Source organism: Meles meles, chromosome 11 (genome assembly GCF_922984935.1).
Source record: "Meles meles chromosome 11, mMelMel3.1 paternal haplotype, whole genome shotgun sequence".
Taxonomy (NCBI): Eukaryota; Metazoa; Chordata; class Mammalia; order Carnivora; family Mustelidae; genus Meles; species Meles meles.
The window spans coordinates 30,608,349-30,634,982 of NC_060076.1; the positions used below are offsets into that span (position 1 = coordinate 30,608,349).

General features: G+C 41.7%; 1 protein-coding gene across 1 annotated transcript in view; it reads right to left on the reverse strand.

The window, feature by feature from the left end:
• Nucleotides 1-26,634, reverse strand: part of PLPPR1 (phospholipid phosphatase related 1) — a 267,180-nt gene that overhangs the window by 24,859 nt on the left and 215,687 nt on the right. The window contains exons 3-4 of the mRNA XM_046023129.1: nucleotides 18,849-19,037; nucleotides 4,739-4,871 (exon numbers count right to left, since the gene is read on the reverse strand). Of these exons, the coding sequence (XP_045879085.1) occupies nucleotides 4,739-4,871; nucleotides 18,849-19,037 (322 nt within the window). The remainder of the gene's footprint in view (nucleotides 1-4,738; nucleotides 4,872-18,848; nucleotides 19,038-26,634) is intronic.

A 26,634-nucleotide genomic window follows, 5' to 3' on the forward strand; every position in this document is an offset into this window, starting at 1 on the left:
TCATTAATGTTATGAAAATAATTTTAGTACATAAAAATTAATTTACGTCAATGACCATCTCCTTAGGATAAATTATTTGAAGTGGAATTTTGGGTTAAAAAGGATAGCTATTTTTTTTTAAAGATTTTATTTATTTATTTGACAGAGAGAGATCACAAGTAGGCAGAGAGGCAGGTAGAGAGAGTGAGAGGGAAGCAGGCTCCCTGCCAAGCAGAGAGTCTGATGTGGGACTTGATCCCAGGACCCTGAGATCATGACCCAAGCCGAAGGCAGCGGCTTAAACCACTGAGCCACCCAGGTGCCCCAAGGATAGCTATTTTTTAAAAAAGATTTTATTTATTTGACAGAGCGAGATCATAAGTAGGCAGAGAGGCAGGCAGAGAGTGAGAGGTGGAAGCAGGCTTCCAGGACCCTGAGATCATGACCCTATATGAAGGGGCTTATATGGATACAGTCCTTCCAGAAATGTGTTTGAATCCCAAGCTTCTCCTTACCCTTGACAGCATAAAGCATTACTTTGTTTAAAAATATTTTGCTAATTCACTGGTCATTTTTGCAGTGAGAAGCTGATCATATTTGTTGGGAAATACTATTTGTAATGGATTCTAGAATAATTACATAAACTACAAGAGAAAATCATGCAATTTCAACTTAGTTAGAACAGTTAGGTAAAACAGTTGTCATTTTCTGATGATTTTTGGTGGCTCTTAAGCAGGACAAAAGGACTGTTAAGCTCTTTACAATAACATTTTTAATACATTTGATTACTACCTTACTTCAATTTTTTCAAAGGAAACCTCCTCATTTAAAGGATCTTTAAGTAGTATGTTTTTTTCCTCTTATAAAAAACATTCATCCAGGGGCACCTGGGTGGCTTAGTGGGTAAAAGCCTCTGCCTTCGGCTCGAGTCATGATCCCAGGGTCCTGGGATCGAGCCCTGCATCAGGCTCTCTGCTCCGCGGGGAGCCTGATTCCTCCTCTCTGCCTGCCTCTCTGCCTGGTTGTGATCTCTGTCTGTCAAATAAATAAAATATTAAAAAAAAAACAACAACATTCATCCAGATAGTCAAAAAAGGAAGTTGCCCTTCTTAAGATACACAGACCCCCTCCCCCCACCTCCAACTCTCCTTTATGAAGTTAGGACAGACTTCTTTGAGTTTGTCTTAGAAAATGCCTAACATATGTACTTTAATTTCCTAAAACTAAGCTGAAGAGTGGTAATAAAGTTAATTAAACAGGAGGCAAATGAATATTTAAGAACCAGCATTTATGGAAGCAATTTCAGGCAAATCTGTGATTTAATAATGTTAATCATTGTTCTTTACTTATAAAAAAAATTATTGAAAACCTACTACGTGCCAGGTATTTTGCAATATGCTGTTGAGAAAAAGTGAAAAGATACAATCGTTGCTCTCCAAAGGATCACAAAGTAATAGGACTAACAGACTTACATAATTAAAGGAATATGGTAAGTGCCTATAAAAGATGCAGGCTCAGTGGGGGCCTGGGAGCTAGCTGTCTGGCTTGGTAAAGAGGTAATGTGTTAGCAGTGTTCTGGAGGCTGAATAGGATCGTCAGCTTTAAGGGTGAGAGGATGGCAATGGGGTTCCCAGGCAGAAGGAGCAGCTCATGAACAGGAACCAGAGATAGGCATTGCACTGTTCAAAACACCAGGATGCTCTGAAAGAATTTAAGCAGGGAAATAACTTGATCATAGTTTGGCTCCAGAAAGATCTGCAAAATGGTCAATGGAAGATATTTTTGTGCACCTGGGGCTCCCAGAGCCATGTTGCAGGATAAGATGCAGGGGGACCACCGACAGGGCAAGATATTTCTCTGGCCTACAGGCGGGGCTCCCAACCTTCAGAGTGATTCAGAATCATCTGGATGACCAGTCATGAAATACAGATCATCAAGCTCCATTCCCAGACTTTCTGATTTGGTAGGTATGGGACGACACCTAAGAATGTACATTTCTAACAAGTTCTCAGATAGCTTGAGGTGACTTCTAGGATCTTGATTTCAGTAACTGAGCAGATGCTGGTACCATAAAACAAAAGAGGGAGAGCAGGAAGCAAGTGCTTCCATACCCAGCAACCTCCCTTGCTTCTTGATGCTGTTCCTCTATTTCTCCAAGATTTGCAAGTTACCTGCTGGCTGTCTCCCCACCCTTCCCTCTGAGCAGCATCTCTGTTAGCTTATGATAGACTTCAATGGACAATGTCACTGATTATGAAAATGGGAGTTTGATGCTCCACTTGGATGAGACATTTTCTACTTTAATCATCCTCCTGAAACCATACCTCAGCTCAATGCACTGACTCCAGTAGGAATTTCAGGTACTACCACAGGCAATCTGCAGGATTCATTCCTGGATAGTGGTGGGGGTGGGGGGGTGTATTGCTATCCCTCATTGAACAAATCTTGACCCAACAATGCACAGAGACAGGGGGATATACATGATAGATGCTGGTTACAATATCTATTCTTCGGACTTTGCCCCAGATTCTTTCCTTATCTTTGCCAAGAAAGAACAACAGTGACTTTTAAAGAAATCTCCAGTTAACTGTAATCTAATAACCTTCTGCTTTAAATAACTTGCTCTAATTATATAATCAGACAGTGATCATAAAATCTTCTCTGAATCAAATTACGCAAATGCGTGTATAGACATATACACTCTCACACTGCTCGGGGAAAGTGACTTTAACCCATTTTATAGCAGATTCTTCATTTGTACAATTAGGATTTTAAGTTACTTTACAGGGTCTTGGGTGGATTAAATGAAATAATGCTCATAAAATGTCTAGTCCACTATCTTGTATAATAAAGATTCTCTTCGCTCCTTTATTTTCTCCTTGATGATTTGTTACCTAGCCACTCTGGTGGGAAGTGACCAAACTTTGGACATCTTTGAAAGGCACCACTGTTTGGAATGAGTGAACTCACAGACAGTGGTGACATCATATTGACCAGGGATTACCCAGTGAGCGCACTGGAGACTTCCACAGATCATTCTGCAGATCGCATCAGTAGATGCTGAAAACCATTTTTTTTTTTGAAGACCGTTTTTTAAATTTAAGATTCTATTTATTTATTTGAGAGAGAGAGAGAGCGACCATACACAAGGGGGGGCAGGGGTTGAAGTAGAGGGAGAGGGAGAAGACTCCCGCCAAGCGAGCAGGGAGCCAGACAGGACATGGGTGGGAGCTGGATCCCAGGACCCCAGATCATGATCTGAGCAGAAGCTCAACTGACTGAGCCACACAGGCAGCTGTGAAGACTATTTTAATGTTAACAGTTGCTTCTTTTAAGTTAGATTTTCTTTTTTTTTTTTTAAAGATTTTATTTATTTATTTGACAGAGAGAGAGATCACAAGTAGGCAGAGAGGCAGGCAGAGAGAGAGGAGGAAGCAGGCTCCCTGCGGAGCAGAGAGCCCGATGCGGGGCTCAATCCCAGGACCCCGAGATCATGACCCGAGCCGAAGGCAGCGGCTTAATCCACTGAGCCACCCAGGCGCCCCTAAGTTAGATTTTCTTAGGCATCTCACGCTACCACTTCCCTCATTCCCACTCCAATCACAAAAGTTCTTGCATTTTTTACTTTAATGTGGTCATTTGCTTATGACTTGAAGTACTCCAACCCTTTTCTACAATAGGAAAAAAACGGGATTAAGGATAACCAAAAGAGTTGAGAGGATGTTATGTTCTGGCCTTCACTTTCCCAGTTGTCAGTTCTATAGGTTTTATTTATTTATTTATTAAAGATTTTGTTTATTTAAAGAGGGTGGGGGATAGCAGGCTCTTGAGCAGGGAGCCTGATGTGGGGCTCGATTCCAGGACCCTGAGATTATGACCTGAGCGGAAGGCAGAGGCTTAACCCACTGAGCCACCCAAGCGCCCCTGTAGGTTTTTAAAGAGTATCACAGCTTGTTTTTTTTTTACCAGCAATGTTCATACTTTGGGAGCTTTATCCTGGCTCCCATGAACATCTGGTTAGTAGATACTTGTAAGATCTCATTTGAACACTGTACCAGTTATTTATTGAGTATTTACTGTTTAGGAACTCTGCAAAATCTATTTCCTACCTATTCCCACATACATTTTCTTTCCCACTCTATAACCATTATCCACATCACCTCAGATGTTTTTATAAAAATCCTAGGAGGAGAGATATAGAACATGCTTTAATTACCTCTTACCATGAACACTAATAAAGCTATTTGTTTTCCAACCTTGGAAAGGTACCATTCTCCAGATTCTGACGGGTCACATTTCCCATACTTTGAGTAGAGTTCACTGCATAATAAAATTATATTGGATGGGAAATCTTTGTCAGAAATTTGATTATTTCTAAATTCATTTTATTTGTGTCCCTCACTGTGCCCCGCCCCCCGCCGCCAGACTCAGTTAAAGGGTATATGACAATATCCGATCAATATTAAAATATATGTCTAGAGGGAATCTCAGATAAATATTGTATAGGGAAAAAAATCCAAGTTGAAATCATTTGTAAGAGAACTGAGTAAGTCCTGCTTCACTTCAAGGATGAGAAATTGGACTTGGCATTATGATCAGGCTCAATGGCTCCACTTCCTGAAAAACCCCTAAAGAAACTTTGCTTTTCAAGTTGATGCTCCCATAGCTTAGTCTATTCCATCAAGTGTGCTCATCTGTAGTAAGTTTAGTAGATGGTCCCTATAAGCGAGGGCTCGGTTCGGCAAGCTCTTGTACTCACCTATGAATCTTATGATCCTTCGGAGTAAGGGGTTCAGGTAACAGCATTCTCCGGTCAGAATGGTTTTCTCCTGGGCAATCAAAGATTCTCTGGTTGACTTTATGAAATACATGGATATCTCACCAATAAAAATCTGGAGAAGGAATGTTTAAGAAATGTCAAGTTGGAGAGAACGGTCTGATAAAGGAGACCAGTGACTTTAAAATTTTTATTTTTAATTTTTTAAGATTTATTTATTTAACAGAGAGAGACAGAGAGAGAGGGAACACAAACAGGGGGAGCTGGAGTGGGAGAAGCAGGCTTCCCCTGAGCAGGGAGCCCAATGCGGGGCTCCATCCCAGCACCCCGGGATCATGACCTGGGCCGAAGGCAGGCGCCCAACGACTGAGCCACTCAGGCGCCCTGAGACCAGTGACTTTAAAAAACCAAGAGCAAAACCCAAACTTGTGAGGCTCCAGATCCTTTTAAAAGATGTCATGCTGCAGGGAATGAGGTTTAATTAATAGTTTGTATTTACTTCTTCAAAAGAATTAGAGATGGCAATAACTGATCATTTTGGTGAGGTTTCAGGCAATCCTATCAAATGCTAAATTCATATAAAAACACAAGTTGCCATAATAAATTGTAATAGAATCTATGAAAAGGCTCGCTCGTGCTAGGACTAAATTCTTTTAACTGAATGGGTGAGCTGCAATGCTGAGAAATGACTGGGACAGTCGTATGCCCAACAAGGCATTATAAGTGCACATCATGATGAATTATGACTTCATTATGTGGCAATACATTATTTACCTGATAAATCTTTATTTGAACATGTTGGTCTGAGCTATACTTCTCACACTGTGAACTGACTGACCGTCCCTTCTTTATAATTGGCATTTCTCTCATTATCTGGAACTAATATGTATATAGTATCATATAAATCATAATGCCTTTGTGTAGATTGTTTCTTGATTATGCTTCTAGCACTCTGGGAGGTGTATTCCTATTTAAAATAAGGAACCAGTGGGAGGTAAGTTGTCACCAATTTACCACCAATTCATCATCAACTGAGAACCATCAGTGAAGAATAAAGTTACTAATTACTATCATCTATTGGTAACTAGGTGTCAGGTGCTTCATCATAGTATTTTTCATGCCCAGCAGGTCCCTAGTGTAGGCATTATTACCCTTGCTTTACTGGTGAAGAAAGTTCAGGACCCCCCAGAGCATACAGCTGGCATGCGGAATCACTGGTTTCCATGACACCTAAATTCCGACACACACCATTTTTATTTTTCTCATCCCAACTTTGACATTCCCCCGGAAGAATGTGACCTTAGAGATGTTCTTTGCTAGGCACATGCATATGGTGTTAGATAAACTTGATCACTGTGTAAGAGTTCCCCCTTTCCTCACATTCCTCCTGTCATTATGGAATATCTGTTTAGATGGATAAAGATGACAACATCGTGAGTGGCACGTGGGTGTGGAAACTGAGCAGCAGAATTGTAAAACTGGTGTTGTTTACAGAAATTTTCTGCTTTACAAGCAGGAAACTGAAGGACTTGGGGACGTGGCCACACGTGGTTGGACAATAACAGAGGCAGCCCTGGAATGTAGCCGTTACTCCTCACCCCTTATGCCCATGTTATCCTGGTTGCACAAATATAACATCTGTGGCTCAGATGGGTTAAATAATCTGTCCAAGGTCAGGGCTCGTAAGTCACAAACCCCAGCTCTGAAGCCAAGAAGACCTGGTTTCAGAGCCTTCATGTTTGCGACTTACGCTTTTACTTGGAAGTGACTCAAGAAAAGTAGTTGAACACAGAAGACAAAACAAGTCAAGTGGAGTGTGTTTTAAATACTGAAAAACTCAGATGCTATTAAAATACAGGACAGAATGGTGTTGTGGACATAGACCTGGAGGCCAGTCAGAATGGGACAGGACGATGGCAGGAGGAGACAGGACTCGGGGTTTGACGGGCACACAATGGCGTGTATCACGCTGGCAGATACTAAGGATGGCTGTTCAGACTTAGCGCTTTTTTGTGCCTAATGTCCCTTGGAATTAACAATGCATTGATGCTCTACCATGGACAAATATTTCAATAGCTTTAACAGCTCAGCCCGCCCTCTTTTCTAGGAACACCTATCTCTGCTAAGATAATGTGCCGAGGGGTTTTGTTTGTCCTGACTACACATGATGGAACTGCATTGCCGTTCTTTATCTTAGTGAACAGATGGGGACAAATTCATGCACGCTTGGATACATGAAACAGTATTTCCTTGAGGGAGCTTTCTCCGATTCCACAGACTAGCTCCAACATTCTTGTTATATGTGGATTTCTGACCTTGTGTTTCTCTTTTCTATTTCTTACCAGAAATGATTACATATTATTATTGTTGTTGTTCTTTGTCATGGGATGTCCTGTTTGTCTTATTCTTGGTTATACTCCCCCAGGGCTTAGCCAAGTGTAAGGTACAAAGTAGTTATTCAATGCTGAATGAATGAAGCGTATCAGATTAATGAAGGTCTTTTGGAATACAAGTTGAATGAGGTAGATTATAAAGAACACAAAACAATATCCATCATGTATCCTTCCAGACCCAGTGAAAAGGCCACTACCCTTCCCAAAGCCTTTGCCAGTCCCCTCAGGAAAAGAGGGACCCTGTCTTGTCATTGTCTCCACAACACATTATAAAGATCTCTATCCTGACATCTATCCCATTAACTATAATTATTGTTTGTAAGTCCTTCTTCGTTTGGCTATGTGTCCTTATAGGAAGGACTTCTGCCATTCCGTGTATGATGTTTAGAACAGGGACTGATACACAGTAGGCTCAATCAATATTTGTTGAATGAATAAAAGGTTGAATCTTTAGAGGACCTACTTAGAGATAGAATCCTCTGACCTTAATTTTTCTAAAGATGAACAATGCAGGAAATTGACAATATGGACAAGAAAGCACACAACTCTCGGTGTATTGCTTAAGATGAAATAAAAACCAAGGGTTAAGTAATCCAAAGTGAATTATCTCTTCAAACTAAATTCACTCGTACACTCTTTTTGCATCCGGCAGTTCTGGAGAGGGAGTACCCGCTCTTCCAGGAATTGTTTTAGCACTGGAGGCAGAGACGTGAACAGATGTCTGGTGTGTATGAGTGTGTAGGGAGGGCACAGAAAACTAATAAATACATCATGTAATGTCATGAAACGACATATGATTACAAAGCAAATCAGGGAAATGGGATGAAGGGTGATAACCACATAAGGATAAACATGAGAAGAAATGAGCATTGCTTGCCTTAGCCATTTCAGAAGCCCAAAACATTCTTATTCTATAGGAAAGAGATGTGTGCATTCTAGAAATTCTCCATTTAGTGAAGCTTTCTACTACTCACACGTGAGGGCAAAGAAAGCAAGAAAATGTGTGAGAGAATCTATACACACCCTATTCTTGTTAAAGATATATATGTGCATACACACATACCCACATAAAAATCTCAACAAAATCACTCCAAGTCGTACCAAACCAAACAAACTTGTCATGCAAAAGGGCAGGGGGCTCAAATAAAATGTCCACAAATCCCAAGACCCTCACATCAAAGGTAATAAGCAATACAAGAATTGTTCCTATTGGCCAACATTATTTAAAATTCCTATTAAGGTATAAAGCATAAAAGAAAAAAAAAACAGAGCAAGGACACATACTATTCTATATACAATACTGGGAATATGTTAAATGATAATAAATGTTTACATAAGGAAGAAAGGAAGGAAAGGAAGAAGGAGAGGGAGGAAGGGGGTCATTTTATAACTACCAGGTAGGAAAATATTCCTGGTCTTCAGTTATGACTGTGATGGACATAAAGGTTGCTGAAGAAGCAGCCCAGCACTCGGGCTTCAGTGAGCGGGCTTTGTGGATGTTCATTTTTCTGTATTTTACCAACCATACCTAAGGTGTTATTTGTCCATCTACTGGGTCCCGTAGTCTCACTTAGGGCCTGGTTATGCTTGGAGAGAGTGAGAGAATTCTGCTTGATAAGGGGAAGGGTCTCTCTTCTTTCCTGCTAGGCCTCCAGCCCACACAGAACACCATTTTGTACAAGACGGCAGGTTTATGACTCTGGTTTTGGCAGTGGCTGGGTTCCTCCATCTCTGTCTCTGCCACACACTCTGCCTCTCTCTACCCCTCTGTTCAGAGACTGACTGGGACATGTGGGACTCTCCAGGTGTTTGGCCCTGGCTGTCTTTTTTTTTAAAGATTTTTATTTTTTATTTATTTGACAGAGAGAGATCACAAGTAGATAGAGAGGCAGGCAGAGAGAGAGAGAGAGGGAAGCAGGCTCCCTGCTGAGCAGAGAGCCTGATGTGGGACTCGATCCCAGGACCCCGAGATCATGACCTGAGCCGAAGGCAGCGGCTTAACCCACTGAGCCACCCAGGCGCCCCGGCCCTGGCTGTCTTATTACGGCCTTTCTGACTGCTGGCTAACAAACATCGTATCGCTCACAGCAAAGGAGAATACCCTCTGGTGAGAAATGACCAAGGCCAAGTTCGAGGTCTGGCCATGAATGAACTGCAAATGAATTTCACTGGTGCATTTCTTATCCACCAGCTATGCTGGCTACAACCCCGTGTGACGTAAGACATTTAGATAATAGTAAATATACCTTAAGTAATGAGGATAACTGCTCTTTGTTGATGAAGTTGTATTTCTTTTTTTTTTTAAAGATTTTTATTTATTTATTTGACAGACAGAGATCACAAGTAGGCAGAAAGGCAGGCAGAGAGAGAGGGGGAAGCAGGCTTCCTGCCGAGCAGAGAGCCTGACGTGGGGCTCAATCCCAGGACCCTGAGATTATGACCTGAGCCGAAGGCAGAGGCTTAACCCACTGAGCCACCCAGGTGCCCCTGAATTTGTATTTCAGATATATAATCCCAAATGGCAAATAAGTAAATAATCCTGGAATGTAGTGCATCAGTTCGGTGTGTTCTAGTTTATTTATTTTTTTAACATTTTATTTATTTATTTGAGAGAAAGCGAGAGCTAGAGAATGAGACAGAGCATGAGCAATGGGGAGGGGCAGAGGGAGAAGCAGGCTTCCCGCTGAGCAGGGAGCCCAACATGGGGCTCGATCCCATGACCCTGGGATTATGACCTGAGCTGAAAACAGATATTTAACTGACTGAGCCACCCAGGCGCCCCACAGTGTGTTATCTTATAGACTTCACTTCTTCAAGGAGATCTCGTAAGTGATAAATAAGTGATATACATGCAAAATATTTAGGGGACAGTTTTTATATTTCAAAATAAAAAGAGTTTGCAGGAAATAGTCACTGTAAGATGTATTACGGTCTCATATTGTAAGGGGGAGTCACTGCATGTTATCTGTGGCTGTCACTAAAAAGAGCATCTAGAAACTCTGGAATTTATGTTTTGAGCTCACACACACGCTAGCTGTGGCTCTGGTACTTGGCAAGATCAAAATCATTGCTGTTTCTTGAATGTGGGCTGCAGGGTTGAAATCTCAGCTCTCTCCTACCTTGATGAGTGATTTGGGGCAAGTAATTGAACTTTCTGAGCCCCAGTTTTTCTTTTTTTTCTTGACCTTGAAAAGGAGGGTAATAGCTATACCTGAAAACACTTGAGAGTATTAAAAATGTACATCAAAGCATCTGTAGGTTCTCAAGGAATGTTTGTTGTCTTTACTTCCTGGTCTATCCAGGCAAGAATGTCTGTTGAGAATGGTTTAAAAAAAAATCACTGTCTCTAGTCCTGGAGTAAGGAAACATGGTATGACTCTAGCTCTGCTCTGCCCCTAACCAGGTATTTGACCTTGGACCAATTGCTGGACCTCCCTGGGCCTCGGTTCCCCATCTTTGGGACTAGAAGACCTCTCCTGTGCTTTCCGGCTCCAACATTTTTGCCTTATGATAGGAACTTACAAGAGGGGGCTGATTAAGGGAAACTGAAATCATATAATTGGGTTGTAATCTCCGTTCCATTGGTTAAACTCTCCAGGGCCTTATCTCACTTTTTCCTCACCAAGTCATCTTCCCTTCAGCAAAGTGTATGCAACCCACTCCAGAGTCATCCAGTTGCCTGATACCTCTGTCACTTGGGTTCCTAAAGGATGGCAGAGGCTGGAGGCCCCCTCTCTGGGATTTCTGGGTATTATACTCTGAGGAAGAGGAAAGGGTTCTTTGTACACTTCCCAATATTAGTGTCTAAATATCTTCAGGGCTTTCAGTCCCAGGGATTTTTGGATGCTTCCAGTATTCTCCTGAGAGGCTTCTATATAGTCCTGAGCATTTCCAAGAAAGGCAGGCATGGCCTTTGCAGTAGATTTTGTTTAGTGACCCAGGAAATTTAAAATGTACAGACTGTGCCGCCAATTCTGACTGCCAGCATCTTCACGTTCTGCTCTAATCTTCCCCAGTGAAGGCATGGACAACCCAGATCTGCAGAGGCATCCTGGTCCTCTCCGTTGCTGAGTGCTGGTTGGTTCAAGAGCTCTTGATTTCTGCTTTAATTACATCTAAGTGTAAGTAAGGAATTCAGCTCTAGGGACTTCCTATGCCTTTTACAAATCAAGCCTTCAATGGAGTCAAGGCCATCTGCATGACGGCATTTTGAAAACTGTTCAGCAACTGGGATAATAAGTGTTTATGGGTCAGAGGCTCCTCACTGGTGTGACTCTGGGGCCACTTCTACCCATTCAGAAGGTGGTCTTCAGTTGATACCTGTTATAAAATGTAGCACCAAGGTGGTATGCTATATTTCCGAAGCACAGTAATCTCTTATCCCTTTTTTCCTGGACAGTGGATATCAGAGAAATTGGAATTTAAAATGGGTTAGGTAGAATATTGCTCTCAGTGAAAAGTAAAATGCATAAGGAAATTGACCAGCATGCATTTTTAGGCAAAGAGTCTTTTCAAGAAGCAAATTATCAAAGCTCTTTAACAATGATCAGCAATCATTAGAAGGGGCATCTCAAAGACGCTAAGCAAGTCTCCCTTTGGGATGATGTGAGGGGAAGAGACAATCTGTGAGAGAATTTAGAGCACTCATGTGCAGTGTAGACAGAAGATGGGAAACACATTTTTTTTTTAAGTTAAAAAACAATCCACAACCATTAATGGGTACCTATAAATCTTTCTCAGAAAAAAAATGTCATTTTAAAGACTGAGTGCATTAGCATCAACAGCAGCAAAATCATGTCTCATGATTAAAAAAAAACAAACAAAAAAACCAAAAAGGAAGTCATGTGATCATGTATGAAAGGGAAAAAGATGTGAATTATGAAGTCCTAAAAGGGGCTTCAACGGATGAGATTGTTCAGATCCTGGAAGAGCAGGTTCAGAGGCAGCACAAGGGACCACAATGTGTCCTTTGTCTCAGCAGCTGCGACCCACATCAGCCAGCCAACAGACTTGCACTCAGTGAGAGCCCACTCTGTTCCACACTGTGTTTTGGGCTTTTATTCTCACTTCAAGAGCTGACAGCCCGGAAACCCCCCCAAATGAAGAGTCACAATTTCCTCCAAATTGTGCCTTTCTATCAAATTGTGTTTGTCTCTTCCTTTCCTAGGAAATTCGAGATTAGTCTTATATATGCATGTGCACGGCTGCATGCAAACTGTGAGCTGTTTCAGAGCCCAGAGGCTAGACATCAAATGTGCTGTTGCTTCAGTACTAAATACTCCCCTTGTCACTTTGTTGGGAGGCCAAAGAAAAGGTTTCATAGCCATTTTCTCATGCCTTGCGGGTCTGGGACTGAGGTAAAATAAAGGTAAATCAGATTCTCCGCTGAGTTAAATCCTCTTATCCAAACAGACTCTCTGCCCTGGACTCTGAGTGTACAAGTTTCCTCAGGAGGCCAGAGGCAGCAGGTACCCAGGGTTTCCACACTGGTTAGTATGCACTCTGCAGATTTCTTGGAAGTGTGGGCTACTGCTTTTGGCTGAACAGTTCTGGACACAATAAATCCCCCAAGCTCTAACCTTTCCTGAAGATCTGAGACAGCCGTGGCCTGTCCCTGTGCAGTTTATCCCATGAGGCTTTGCCTCAAACATGATGCTGATCTCTTCTGACAGCAGTGCACAAAAGGAGAAATGGGAAATGACAGGGAAAAACTCGGCAGTCTTTTCCCTTGTGCCTTTCCTGTGCATCCCCGCAGCCGTGAATGGGGCTGTTAATGCCCATCCCCAGGGACAAACAGCAGTGGAAGGTGCTGGGTTTTCCTATGGCTAACGTGCTTGAGAATGCACAGAAAACCTGCATGCAGGTTGAGCTACTTGTTTGAAAACTGACATTAGTTAATATCATACAAGTCACCCCAGAGGGTCTTACCTTCCTTCTATTCCAGCGAAAACAGGAAATGGGTCTAAGGAAGGAATAAACAATGATAACAAAAACTCTATGCTCTTCTGTGAAAACTGGGCCAGCCACAGAGTGTAAAAATCAAACTCCAGAAAGAAAGTTGAGACTTAGGGCTTGGGAACATGACATGTGGAGCTTTCCAACCAGAATGTCTTTTTTTTTTTTTTTTTTAAATAGCTTTCATGGAATGTTAGAACTGGAAAGATCTTGGATATCATTAGCCCAACCCTTCCTTTTATTTACAGATGAGAAACTGAGCTTCTAGAGGGAACATGACTCACCAGAGGTCACAAAATTATCAGAGGCAGAACCATGACTGGGATCCTTGCCTCTCCTGACATACTCAACCTGAGATCCACTGACTGCAGCGTGAAGGGAACGGAGCCTGCACACTCAGAAACGGGCTGTGCGGAGTTAGACACTTGGGATCTTGATCCCCGTGGCCTAATAAAGGATGCTCTTGGACAAGCCATACCTCCCAAGGATGGGACAGAAGAACTGAATACAGTTCCCTCCTCCCAGGAAATGTTCTTGGGTATCAGAAGAGTTCTGCTCTGTACCCTGACACTGCTCACTTATTTTTATGTCCTAGGAGAAGATCACCACTGTTGGTGGGGTTCCAAAGCCACGTGGCTCTCTGCCATTAACCTGTCAACTGTAATCAGCCTTGGCTTCTAGCAATGCCCCTCATTTGGGAGCAAAAGGAAAGTGGAATCAAATGGGCGGCTATCTGTTCAGTCACCTACAGAACCAGCTGGACCTTCAGTGAGCCATTTAACCTAGTTAAGTCTCAAGGTTCTCAACTCAAAAATGAAGGGAACTGGACCACATCCTTCCTTTATGTTCTTTGGGGTGTCTCTTTTCTATTTCGCTGGGATGTTGGGAGGATAAATTAGGCAAAAACTACAGAATATAAATAAATTAAGATGTCATGCTTATAACCCTCACTTATGGAATATTCCTTAGCTTATATCTTAGGGACCTGCTAGCATTATTGGTTACATTGTTCACCCAGAGAAGCAAAGAAATGGAGAGGGTTCCACACCTGAAAGCCAGAGTAGAACTGCAAGTTCTTAGTCCTCAGTTCACTGCTTCTTGACCATACCCTTTGACTTCCCAGTAGAGCAACTGACTCCCATGTGAATTTGTGTCATTTGGGGAAAAGTAATCAATGGAAGAGACAGGATCAAACTTTGCAACGAGGAGAACAGTTTCTGCTGAAAATCTTAGAATGAAAGAACTACCATTTTTGCCAGGGAGATTCATCATCAAAAACTATCATTTTTGCCCAGGGAGAACATTCTTCACTAAGTTCTGTTTTCCTATTTTTGTTGGCTTTTTTTTTTTTTTTTTTTTTTTTGCTATGTGTGTTTTTCTTTATTAGAATTGAGAGTTTCAAGTGTAATTAGAGATTGGTCATTTCACAATTACTGCCAGAAGAACAAGAGTATACAATGTTTTAAAAAATGTATCTTTTGATTTGAAAATAATACACATTCATGTAGAATTTGGAAAGGAATATATAATAGTATAAAAGAAAAGAAAAAAATTAACTGTACCATTAGCACTCATAGATAATAGCTGTGAATTTTTAGTTATCTCGTACTAGTCTTTTTATATATAATTATAAATGTGGGATTATCTTGCAACACACAGAAGGTATCTTCTTAGGGTCATTAAATAGACCCACAGACAACCACATGCTACATTTGGCACTGGTCTACTTGGAAGGAACCATAGCTTGCCAACAGGGAAGCATCACGTGCTCCTCTTCGGCACGTGTCTTCACAGTGGTCCAGCAGAGCCGTGGAGCTCAGGTGCAAGAGACCATAGACACATCAAAGGATGCAAGAGCCACTGTGGCTTAAAAGCCTCCCACCCTATAGAAGTCAACATATGGTGCAGCAACTTCACAGGCATAGCCTTCAGGGTCCTACCATGGATGTGCCAAATTTTCAGAGTCATTGAACTTAGAAGTTATAGCATGGCACCTCCTTGGGTAGTTATAGTCCTTGGAGTCCAGGTGCAATTCACCAATCAGGGGTTAATCTTGCCTAGCAACACAGTTGATACATACCACTTTTTCCTTTTCTAGGGAAGCGGACCCAGAAAATTAAAAGAAGGTCAGATTCTCTTGTGAAAGGGAGAAAGATTTTACATGCAATACTGTACACATTTTTTTAGCCCTTAAAAAAAATCTTAACATTAAATCAAAGCCTGTTTCATTGTTATTAAAGGTGTTTCAAAAACATAGCTGCCTCCTAATGCATTTATACAATCCTCTAGGACTGTGTATTTAGCTAGTTCCAAGTTTTCCATTGAAACTACTGTTGACATGAACATCCCTATACACAAATCCTTGTACTTATGTAAAACTGATTATTTCCTAAATGTAAATTCAGGGACTGGGATTAATGACTGAGTCTGAAGTCTACACACTTTTAATATATCTTACTTCAACGAGAACTGTGTGAAAGTTTCTGTACCTTCAACAACACGATGTTTCTTTAAAACATTTGCCAATTTTATATAAAGGGGGAAATACTGTTCTTGTCAAAATTACTTTTCTTTGATAATGGATAAGTTTAGAAATGTTCAGGCACACAGTCAATTTACTGTTTTGTTACTTGTCTATTCTTGTCTTCTGTTTTTATTTGGGGAAGCTCATTTTTTAAAGGATAAGTAAATATATATTTTTTTAATATTTTATTTATTTATTTGACAGAGAGTGAGGTCACAAGTAGGCAGAGAGGCAGGCAGAGAGAGAGAGGGAGAAACAGGCTCCCCACTGAGCAGAGAGCCCGATGTGGGGCTCGATTCCAGGACCCTGAGATCATGACCTGAGCCAAAGGCAGAGGCTTAAACCACTGAGCCACCCAGGCGCCCCTAAAGGATAAGTAAATATTAAGGATATTTACATTTGAGTCGTATACCCTGTAAACTTTTTGTGGTCTTTTTCTTGGTTAGAAATGCTTATTTTTAGGTAGACAAGTGTATCCGTCCTTTTCTATATGCTTGCATCAACTTTCGTAAGGGGGATTGTTTTTGCTACCAAGTGTGATTTTGTGGGTGTGCATGCAGACTTTTTAAGTGTTTAAAATCCATATTTTTCTTGCTTTGTAATGTGCACTAAAAAGCCTTCCATTTATTTTTAGGCTCTGGGATATTTTGTAGAATTATGGATTTTCTATTCCTTGAGAGTTTGAAGGAATTTTTACTACAGCTACATGTCCTCAGTACCATTTTACGAGATAAATTTTAGATATGTTTAAAAATTTATTCTGTTTTTATTCACTATTTCGCTTTTCTACATCTTTTTAGGACATTGTAAGTAAATTATCTTTTCATAAAATATTACCAATTTTATTGAGAGGAAAGCATTTATTGGCAGAGACTTGTAAATAAAATTTATTTTTTTAAGACTTTATGTATTTGAGAGAGAGAGAGTGAGAGAGAGAGAGAGAAAGAGAATGCACATGAGCCAGGGAGGGGCAGAGGGAGAAGCAGACTCCCCACTGAGCAGAGAGCCTGATGTGGGACTTGATCCCAGGTCTCTGGGATCATGACCTGAGCCAAAGACAAATGCTTAACTGCATGAGCCACCCAGCTGCTCTGTAAATACAATATAGACTTTTAAAAATTTATGTGTTTTTGCTTATACATACATATATATATGTGTGCTTTAACTTTTCTTTTTTTTACTTCTGCCTTTCTTATATTAGACTATCTAGGGGGTTGTACATTTTACTTTTCAAAGAATCAGCTCCTGGTTTTATTTGTTAATTCTTTTTTTTTTTTCTGATTCACTAATTTTTTTTTTTTGGCCCTAATTTTTTCTAATCAGTTTCCCTTGCTTTAGTTAGGTTTTTTTTTGGATGGAAAAAAATCTCTCTAATTCCGAGAAGTAATTACAGGAGAACCTAGGCAATGATATATATCCTGGGACTAGGAAGAAGAGAGGAAAATACATTAGTAAGTCAACAAATCACTCAGAGAGATGTCTGAATACATAAGAAAATGATACGCTTCTGAGACAGAAAGACATCCGGACATGATTCCGGAGTAAGTCTACTGCCTGCAGTTCCTGGGTTTCTAAGTGGAATCTCGTTCTCTTCAGGTACTGGAAGTTGGTCCGTGAAAAACAGTTTCCAGCCAGGTTCTTTGTTGCCCTACTTCTAAACACTTAGTACATGCCAGACACTGTGTGGAGTTATTTCGTATGAACCGTCTTATTAAAATCTCATGAGAGCTCCATGAAATAGGGAGTCCTGTTATCCCTATTTTATGGTGGGGGGGCAAGAGAACGATTTGGCCAAAGTCACATAGACAGGATGGGAATCCAGGTGTGTTAGACTGCAGAGCTTGTATTTTTAACCACCCCAACACATCACAGTTTTATCACTGCTGACCTTAATTGCTACAGCATAGTCTTATCATTTAAGGGCACAGGGGTGCGGAGCGGGGCACTTGTAGAGCCAAGGATCAATGATCAAAATGAAATTAAAGTACTATGACTCATTATGCCCATATTCTTTCTCCTCAAAATTCTATTCCATTACTCATCTTAAAGCAAGCAAAACATTTACATAGAAAATACTTGAACTGGGGGGCGCCTGGGTGGCTCAGTGGGTTAAGCCGCTGCCTTCGGCTCAGGTCATGATCTCAGGGTCCTGGGATCGAGTCCCGCATCGGGCTCTCTGCCCAGCGGAGAGCCTGCTTCCCTTCCTCTCTCTCTGCCTGCCTCTCTTGTGATTTCTCTCTGTCAAATGAATAAAATCTTAAAAAAAAAAAAAAAGAAAATACTTGAACTGAATGTCTGAGCCATCAGAATATTTCTCAGCATGCCTGTCAATATTTTTATTACCAAAAGAGGGGAGAAGAAGAGGCTGGGGGGGTGAAGGGGGCAGAGCTTGGGGGGCAGCTCTTCGAAGAGATACAGGGAAATGACAACGGAGATTACATCCCAACTAATCTGACCTTGTAGCCTGTTCAGACACAGAAAGGTTTATCTTAAAACACTCACAAAGTCATTTTTAAAATTGAAATTAAAATGTCTAAGGGTTCAAGCCCTTTACCGGATAACACAGATCTGTGAGTTTATGCTTTTGAAACAGTTTCTCTTGAGAATAGTCCGGCCAATTCTTTTGCCTCATGAGAGAGAAGAATGAAATAAATGAAGGTAAATTTAAAGCCGAATTGAACGTGATGTAATGTGAACACAGCCAGAGCCACCAAGGATGAATCACAGCAAACTTTAGGTCAAGCGATTCTCGCAATGGCCCCTCTGGAAGTTCAATCAGAACAGCAGGAGACGCAGGCCCTAGGGAGTCTGTTCCACTCCGATCTGAGCCTTTAAATCAGTGCCAGCATTTACATTCAAGACCTCTTCTGAATACCACCTGCAGCATATTTCTTTTTCCCGAGAGCACAGCGGCTGCTCTTAACTAAAGTACTAGCCAATCAAGCCTGTTGATTTAGAACATTCTCACTTACTTACAAAATGCATATATTTATATACATTCAAACGCCAAAAACAAAAGCCGCCTATAAAAGACAAGACCTATTTTAATGAGATTTATTTTTTTTTAATGCAGAGTTCCATTCAAGGCTTTGGCTGGGAACAGGACCACCCCAGTAAGGCTGCTGGTGAATGCCCAGGCAGGGAGGAAAAAGGAGAAAAGGAAGACAGGAAATGTTATTTCGGATCTGACAGTAATGAAGGAAGTCTATTCCGTACTTACAATAGCAGTTGGGGTGGCAGCCAGCACACAATAGAGCACCAGAGGGGTGATGAAGCTTTCTTCCTCTGTCCCCGGGTAAGGCTTCATTAAGTCTCCGTCCTGACAGAAGAATCCTTGGATATGCACCTGAAAAGTGTCAGTGCATTCGAAGTAGTAGGCAAGCAGCACTGTCCCAGCCATGATGACAAGCTGAAAATACAGCATGGCCACACAGAGACATTAGCAGGACTTCGGAGCAGCGCTCGCCCCGCAGAACACACTCCCTCCATCACCCCAGCCGCTCTCCTCCTTTTGGTATTGGCAAGTGTGTGCGTGCCTGGCTCAGCATGCTCTGGGCTCCGGGAGTGTGTGCTTGCTTGTCTGCCTTGTAACATCTGTTATAGAAACCTTCCAGAAAATAATGAACAGCTCCCATCGGACAGGCAGGCAAGGCTTGGAGGGAGACCCTGCTTCTGCTGGCCACCCTCTCAGAGGATGCTTAGGAGCCAAGGCAGTATTTCCAATCGGGACAGTGGTGAAAAGTCAAGGGGCAGTGGCATAAGAATTGGCAAGATGTAGATGTGAGAAATTTCATAAAGTATTAGAGATAGACTTACCTTCCTATAAAATATTAGAGGCAGGTAAATCATGAATGAATGAACAAACAGGAAAGCGAAAGCCTAGAAACATTAAAGCCTAGAACCACACCCTAAATTACTAGTAGGGACGAACACATGGTCCAGGAATCCTAGACCAGGCACAGCTGTCACCTTCTCCAAAAAGGTGACTTTATTCCAAAATGCTCTCCACCAGTAAATCCAGGGCTTTCCTGGTAACATCTTATCATAGACACAGATCCTTCATAAAGTTTAGATATAAAAAGGGACATACTTAACCTTCATTTCGACTCACAAATGTTCCAGATACTCACCGAGGTTTAGATATAGCCTTTGGGTATGAGAAGTTGAGGGAATATGAAAAAGCCAACATTAGTTTTCTTATTCATATTTGGAAACACTAAAATGCTAAATAAGATGGTGATAAAGGTAGATAGGAGACAGGTTTTCGAGGTTATGAAATTACAGAAAATTAAGCTGGAAGAAGTCCTGGAGATCTTCCCATCTAAACCTTTATTTCATAGATGAGAAGGCAGAGGCCCAGCAAGGGGAACTGAGCACTGCTGAATTATTCAACAGGTTATCTAAACAGGTACTTAGGTTGAGAATCAGCAAAGCTGGGAAACTAAAATGGAGGGAAAAAAAATTTTTTTAAGTGTTGATTTTTTTAAAAAGTATCAAAGTAATCATTACAAAAAAAAAATCAGATCTTGAGAGGACGTCTTTGTACGTCATTTACGGCTTAAATTGTTTTTGTTTGGAAGGACATATGGGGCAATGAGGAGGAGAGAAGGGTTTAGGAAGGCTAAAAAGTAAAAAGTTCTTATTCCAGCCCAGGAATGACTAACCCAATGTCATGACATAGCTAGTTAGTGTAAGTCTGGGCCAGAAACCCACATTTTCTGCTCCCCAGGAGAAAAACAAAACAAAACAAAACAAAACAAAAAAACCACCTGTACCATGGGATCAAAATTTCACCCTCCACAAAAGCCTGAAGAGTTATGGGGGGGAGGCATAGGCTCAACTCTAATGCAGAGAGGCACTTTTTTACCTGTTTCCTATCCATTTTTTTTTTTTTAAGATTTTATTTTATTTTTATTTGACAGAGAGATCACAAGTAGGCAGAGAGGCAGGCAGAGAGAGAGGAGGAAGCAGGCTCCCTGCAGAGCAGAGAGCCCGACGCGGGGCTCGATCCCAGGACCCTGAGATCATGACCTGAGCTGAAGGCAGCGGCCCAATCCACTGAGCCACCCAGGTGCCCCTCCTATCCATTTCTTTAGCCCCAGCATTGCAGAGAAGCTCTACACTCTGGCCACTCTCTGAAACCCGATACAGCCTCTACTTGTGATCTTATCCCTGCAGTGTCTCCTCGTCACAGCTGAAAGCATTCAGGAGCTTTGAGGTGTAGTGTGTCTTAAGTGTAAACTCCTAACCATTCTGCTAGAAGGGTCTTTGTCCTTGATCTCAACCATTGCCTCCTTTCTTTATCTCCCGGTAGGTCGCAAACCACACTTCCCACACACCGCCCTTCAGACATGACTTATCTCTGGTTCTACAAGGACTATATTCTGCTCTCTGGACTTTCCTCCCCCTCTCCCCTGGTGAACCTTCTGTCACAACTTCTGACCATCTAGTCATCTCTGGATACTCCCGTGTGTTTCTCTGTGCCTGAGGGTATTTCTCGGTGAATTTACCACGTGTAAATCACCAGTGCTCGGGTCAGCCCTCTCTGCTTTCTTTTCTTTTTAGCCCCAGAGAGGAGATTTGGGTAAGTATGAGAGAGAGGGGCTCCAAAGCTGCCCCTGCTAATGGGTGCTCCTGCTGGCAGCTAGTATATCTCATCGAGGTCACGAAGTTTCTCTTCCTTTCTTGTTTCACTGGTCAACTGAGCTGACCCGATGGGAAGGAGCCTAGTCAGGTGACCTGAATGTTTCAGAGCTGAGGAAACACTATGATTCCCACAGCTTGGGGGGCTTTCCCTCTAGGGCTGTCTGTGTCTCCTGCACAGGCCTGATTCTGGGATTTCTAGACGTCTCCTCCATGTGGCTGGAAACATATTTCTGTCCCGTGGCTTCATCAGCCCTTGGGAAACAACTACTTGGAAAACAGGCAGGAAACACCTACTTGGAGAACAGGCGGGATCTATGGGAGCTTTTGAATAAAACAAAACCAAAAATGGCATCTAGCTTCCTCCACCGAGGACAAGTGTCAAGATTTTACTGGACACCTCTGTGCTACCATTTCCATTTTAAAATGGGCGGAATGAGGGAGCCTGCTTCCTCCTCTCTCTCTGCCTACCTCTCTGCCTAGTTGGATTTCTCTCTGTCGAATAAATAAAATATTAAAAAAAAAAATAAAAATAAAATGGGCGGAATGAAAGTGAAGTCCACAAAAGCGAAAATGTACACAGGTAAAAAGACTCACTAGAAAAACGTAGACTAGAAGCTTTTAGAACATAGAACCATTTTAACGTCAAATACATCAAAATCAATACTAATGCCAACAAAAAAGCCAAGGCCAGTATGCCTAAATTTGAAATCTATAGAATAAATCTCTAACAGCTGTGGGGCCCGTTCAAACCCGGAAGCAGCACTGAGAGAGAATGGAATGAAAGTATGAATCAGTCAGTTGCAGGGCATTAAGTAAAGAACAGAGAGACTCGGAGACTCAGGGTGATATGGAAGCCTGGTGGACAGAACTGACCCAGAAGCATAAGTCTACTGACCCTGATCATTCTCCTTGATCAGCCAGAAACCCCTGCCTGCCATCCTCAAGTGATGCTCAAACTCCCTGGAGAGTCCCTATAACACCAGTTAGACACGTACAGAAGCAAAGCCAGAATAATTCAGATCTTGATTTCTAGGTTTCTTTTCTATGGAACATTGTCTTGTGACCACGTATTAAAAAGCAACTTTGCATTTATTACAGGAACAGAAACACTGCAGTGGTTCTGCTTCCATGAGCAGAAGAGGTCCGCCTTGCCACTGTGATGATGATTAGCACTGTGTGCACGATTAGCCATCGGAGTCCTCCCTCCCTCCTCTCGGTCCTGGGCCATGATCCATCACCGTCTAGGTCTGTGTCGCTGGTGCCAGCTGGCACACTTGCCAACTCTGTTGCCTTCTCCAGCCCCATTTAGGGATGCATGGAGGGAGGCCATAATGTTGGTGTCACATGAGCAGATGGTGAGGCTGTGCCGGACCCGAGCGCTAGTGGAGGGTTGATGATACCCGTGTGAAAGGAGCAATTATGGCTGTTGGGGCGGGGGAAGGGTTTCACGTACCAGTTTTTCCTCAGCTTCACTTCCCAAGAACGACAATCTGGTATATAAAAACACATTAAATCCTGACCATTCCGCAAGGATTCAGAAGGTAGAAGCCAGCAATATCTGAAATCCTGCCTCTGAGGGTTGAGATCACGACCCTCCCGTGATTAGAGAAAAGTGAAGGTCACGAAGAGTGATAATGGGGACGGTCACAACGCTGAGGGAAAGGGCGGAGATGACAGTACACTTTTCTTGAGTCTGTAAAGTCTGGAGCAATTGTTGACATTAATTTATATGACCTGATATAGGCTCAAAGAATGGGGGGATGGGTAATGACGGTATGACTCACGACAGCAAGTGAATACGAGTATGTGTGTGTGTGGACACATGTGTGTACTCATCCAGGAGCCTGGGGGCAGACATGTGAGGTTGGAATGAGAGGACTGGTATCTGGTCTGGAGTTGTAAGGGGCATACGTGAAACTGGGAAGCCCAGTCTAGGTGACTAACCATCTCTGTTTGCCCAAGACTGAGGGGTTTCTGGGACATGGGACCTTTCAGTGCTCAAACTGAGATCATTCCAAACTAACTGGTTGATGATAACTCACTCTACCTGAGGCAGTGAATGTTTTCCTCCCCAACGGGGTTTCTCATTCTGGTTTTGCTAGCAGCTATCAAGCCCATTGCAAATTAATCAGTCCATCAACAACTGTTTGTGGGAACTGCCTCTTGTGTTCTGTCCCAAACTAAGTGCTGTGAAGGTGCAGGATTTGTGATCTGGCTAGGGAGTGCTCATCAACACAAGAACCAGGCAATGGTTGGTAGATCTGTAGGAGAGTGTCAGCTGATCCCCAGCTGGGGTTCATACATGGCTGCCTGTGCCTGGTGAACTGCTGGGGGGGCAGGGAGTTGACAGAAGAATAGGTAAAGGGCTCATGGATGGAAGAGAAGGGAGTATAAGTGGATGGAGAGGACAGCATGGTCTGTTTAGGAGACTGGTTTGACCTGAGTCCCATGGGTATATGATCAGTTCCAAAGACAGCAGGAATAAAAGAAACTCAGCAGAAGAACTGTATCAGAGCTTAGATAGTAAGATTCAGTGTGGTTGTGATGCAGAGGTAATGTCTAAGTGAGGACTCCAGGAAATAATACACTTGAAGGACTTGCATGTTTTTCATATTAAGAAAGAGCCAGCTAGGCACGAGTGTCCGTAGCTGCACACAGGGGCTGGGGTGGGAAACCTACAGGTAGGGCGCTGATGGAAGTGAGAACCAAGGTCGTAAGCAGGAGGGAAAACATAAGAAAATGGATCATGAGCCCTTGTGAGACCTCCCTGGGCACCTTTAGAAGTAAGTGTGACCCTTTGAGAGGGGTTGGAAGTTCTCCACATAAACAACAGAGGTAAGAGCCAAAAAAGAGAAGGAAGAGATGGTGACGATAAGGGTCAGGATATATATGATGCATTATGTCCCAGGTACTGTCTAAAAACTTCACATACATTAACTGTGCTTCTGCCCAATGACCCTGCATGGTAGGTATATTATTATTTCCATTTTGTAGGTGATGAAATAGAGGCACAGAGAGACTACTTGACTTGCATAATGTCACACAACTCATGGGGTGGACCCAGGATGATGACTAAATATGATGCATTTCTCTCCCCAAACTTAGGTGGCCTGCAGAAAATCAGGCCACAGATATGTCAGCATGACATTAAGCAGTAGACTGGGTACTACTGACTTGAGTGGTTTATTCAAATGTTTCCTAGTGTCCGTTTCCTTATTTGTAGGAAAGTTAATAACTTACTCATAAATATGCAATGAGGCATGTTTATATATTCTCATTTTGTTCCAAAAAGGAGTTTTATCAACCTCCATCATATAAAGTAAGTAAGCATTGGTGAGAACTTGGAACAAAAGAAGAAAGGACATAAGCAAGGAGACAGAATTCCATCCTGGAGTATAAGTTTTCTAATAGTCAACACAATAGGGAAATGCTGGTCAGTTGCACATTTCACAGTATCTGTAAGATAAAACTAACCAATGGATAAAGATAAGTAGAATCTTTCTAATATAGTAACTGGACTGGAATTCTTCCTAGGTTTTTATAAAAGGTGTGGCGTGATAAATAAGGGCTCAATGTGGAGTACGATGGTGCTGTTTTTCATATGGGACTCCATGTCAATATATATTTTTTAAAGATGTGTTTATTTATTGGGGGGGGGTATGCGAGCACGGGGAGGGGCAGAAGGAGAGAGAGAGAGACTCTCAAGCAGACACCCCCCTGAGCTCGAAGCCTGATGTAGCACCAGCCTCACGACACCCAAGACCACAACCTGAGCACGAAATCAAGAGTCAGAGGCTTAACTGACTGAGCCACCCACGTGTCCCTTCCCGTCAATTCTTAACATAGGCTGATGACATCACATCAAAGCAAAATGCACAAAAGCAATACTGTGGGACAGAATTGAGGAGGTGGGTGTTACGGTTCAGTCTAGGTTGAACTAGAGAGATAGCACGATGAAAGGCTTAGAGTATGGGACACATTTGTTGGGTTGGAAATTCACTCTGCTGCTTATTAGGCATGGGATTTAAAATCTTGTGCTTCAGTTTCTCCATTTGAAAAATGGGGTAGCACAAGAATGGTATATTAAACTGTATATTAACTGTGTATTTAGAGCACTATCTGACTAGGAAGAATGAACCAGACTATATATACTTCAAATACTCCTTCCCAGGTATTGTTTCTCTCAGCTTAGGTTTTTTAGAAACTATTAGGTTGCAGTGAATTGGAGACTATTTTCTAGTAGTAACCTGCTAGTGAAATACAGCCCTGTCTTTTCTTTACTGATTTAATTGTTGAATATACTTACATGTTATTATTAGACTCGTGGGAGAACTTTAATCAGGCTCATCTCTGTAGGACAAGTCCCTTAACTTCTCCACATCCCAGTTCTTATGTGAGAAAAGTTTGAGCTACTTGTCAAGGTTGTAATGAGAATTGAGGATATTATACATAAACATCAACAACAGTATTTGGGGACATAGTAAATGCTTAGTAAATGGTATCTCTAGTTATTATTATACTCATTTAGTATCATTGACTCTTAATATGTTCCTTAGTATGGTGGTTTTCCAAACTGCAGGTCTGAAACCATTATTGGGTTATGAAACAAATGTACACAACTTTGGAGTTCAACTAGAATTCTTTTAGTGGAAGAGAACAGAATAGAATTGCAGATATCAGACAGTTTCACACATAGTAAGCAAGTGTTTTTATGTGAAACTTGTTTGGTATATAACATACAGGCAGAGGAAGTGTGTATAATATAGTATGAAATGTATTTCTTACTGAGAGTAAAATAAAAGTCCTTCAACGAAGCATGATTTTATTTGATACTTGTCTGACAGTGTGCAAGTTCCTTATAACTGACTAATACACACAGGTTCAAATCCCAAATCCACTGATTACCACTGTATGACTTTGAATCAAATACATAACCTATCTATTCCTTAGTTTCCTCACCTGGTAATTCACTCCTTACATGAGAAATGAGTTCTCATTGGAATGGTATGAGAACTATATGATTTAGGATACTGAAACCACTTATTGGGTACTCAACAACTGTTAGCCATTATTTTATTAAAACTTGGGTAGAATATAAATTTTTTTTCTGAATAAGCAACTAATACCACATGGACCAAAGTATATAAGAACATAAAATCATCACATTAGCCAGGACTGAATAATCAGATAGTTTTTCCATCTAAAAAACGATGCTTCTTGATAAATATTGTCTTTATACAAATATGAGTTTTTAAGAGCCATGTAACTATTCTCAGTTTGCTATTTGCAAACAATACTATCTCTCAAGATAAGAAGGAGTAAAAATAAAATTATTAAGCCATTAGTTAATTCTCCTTTGT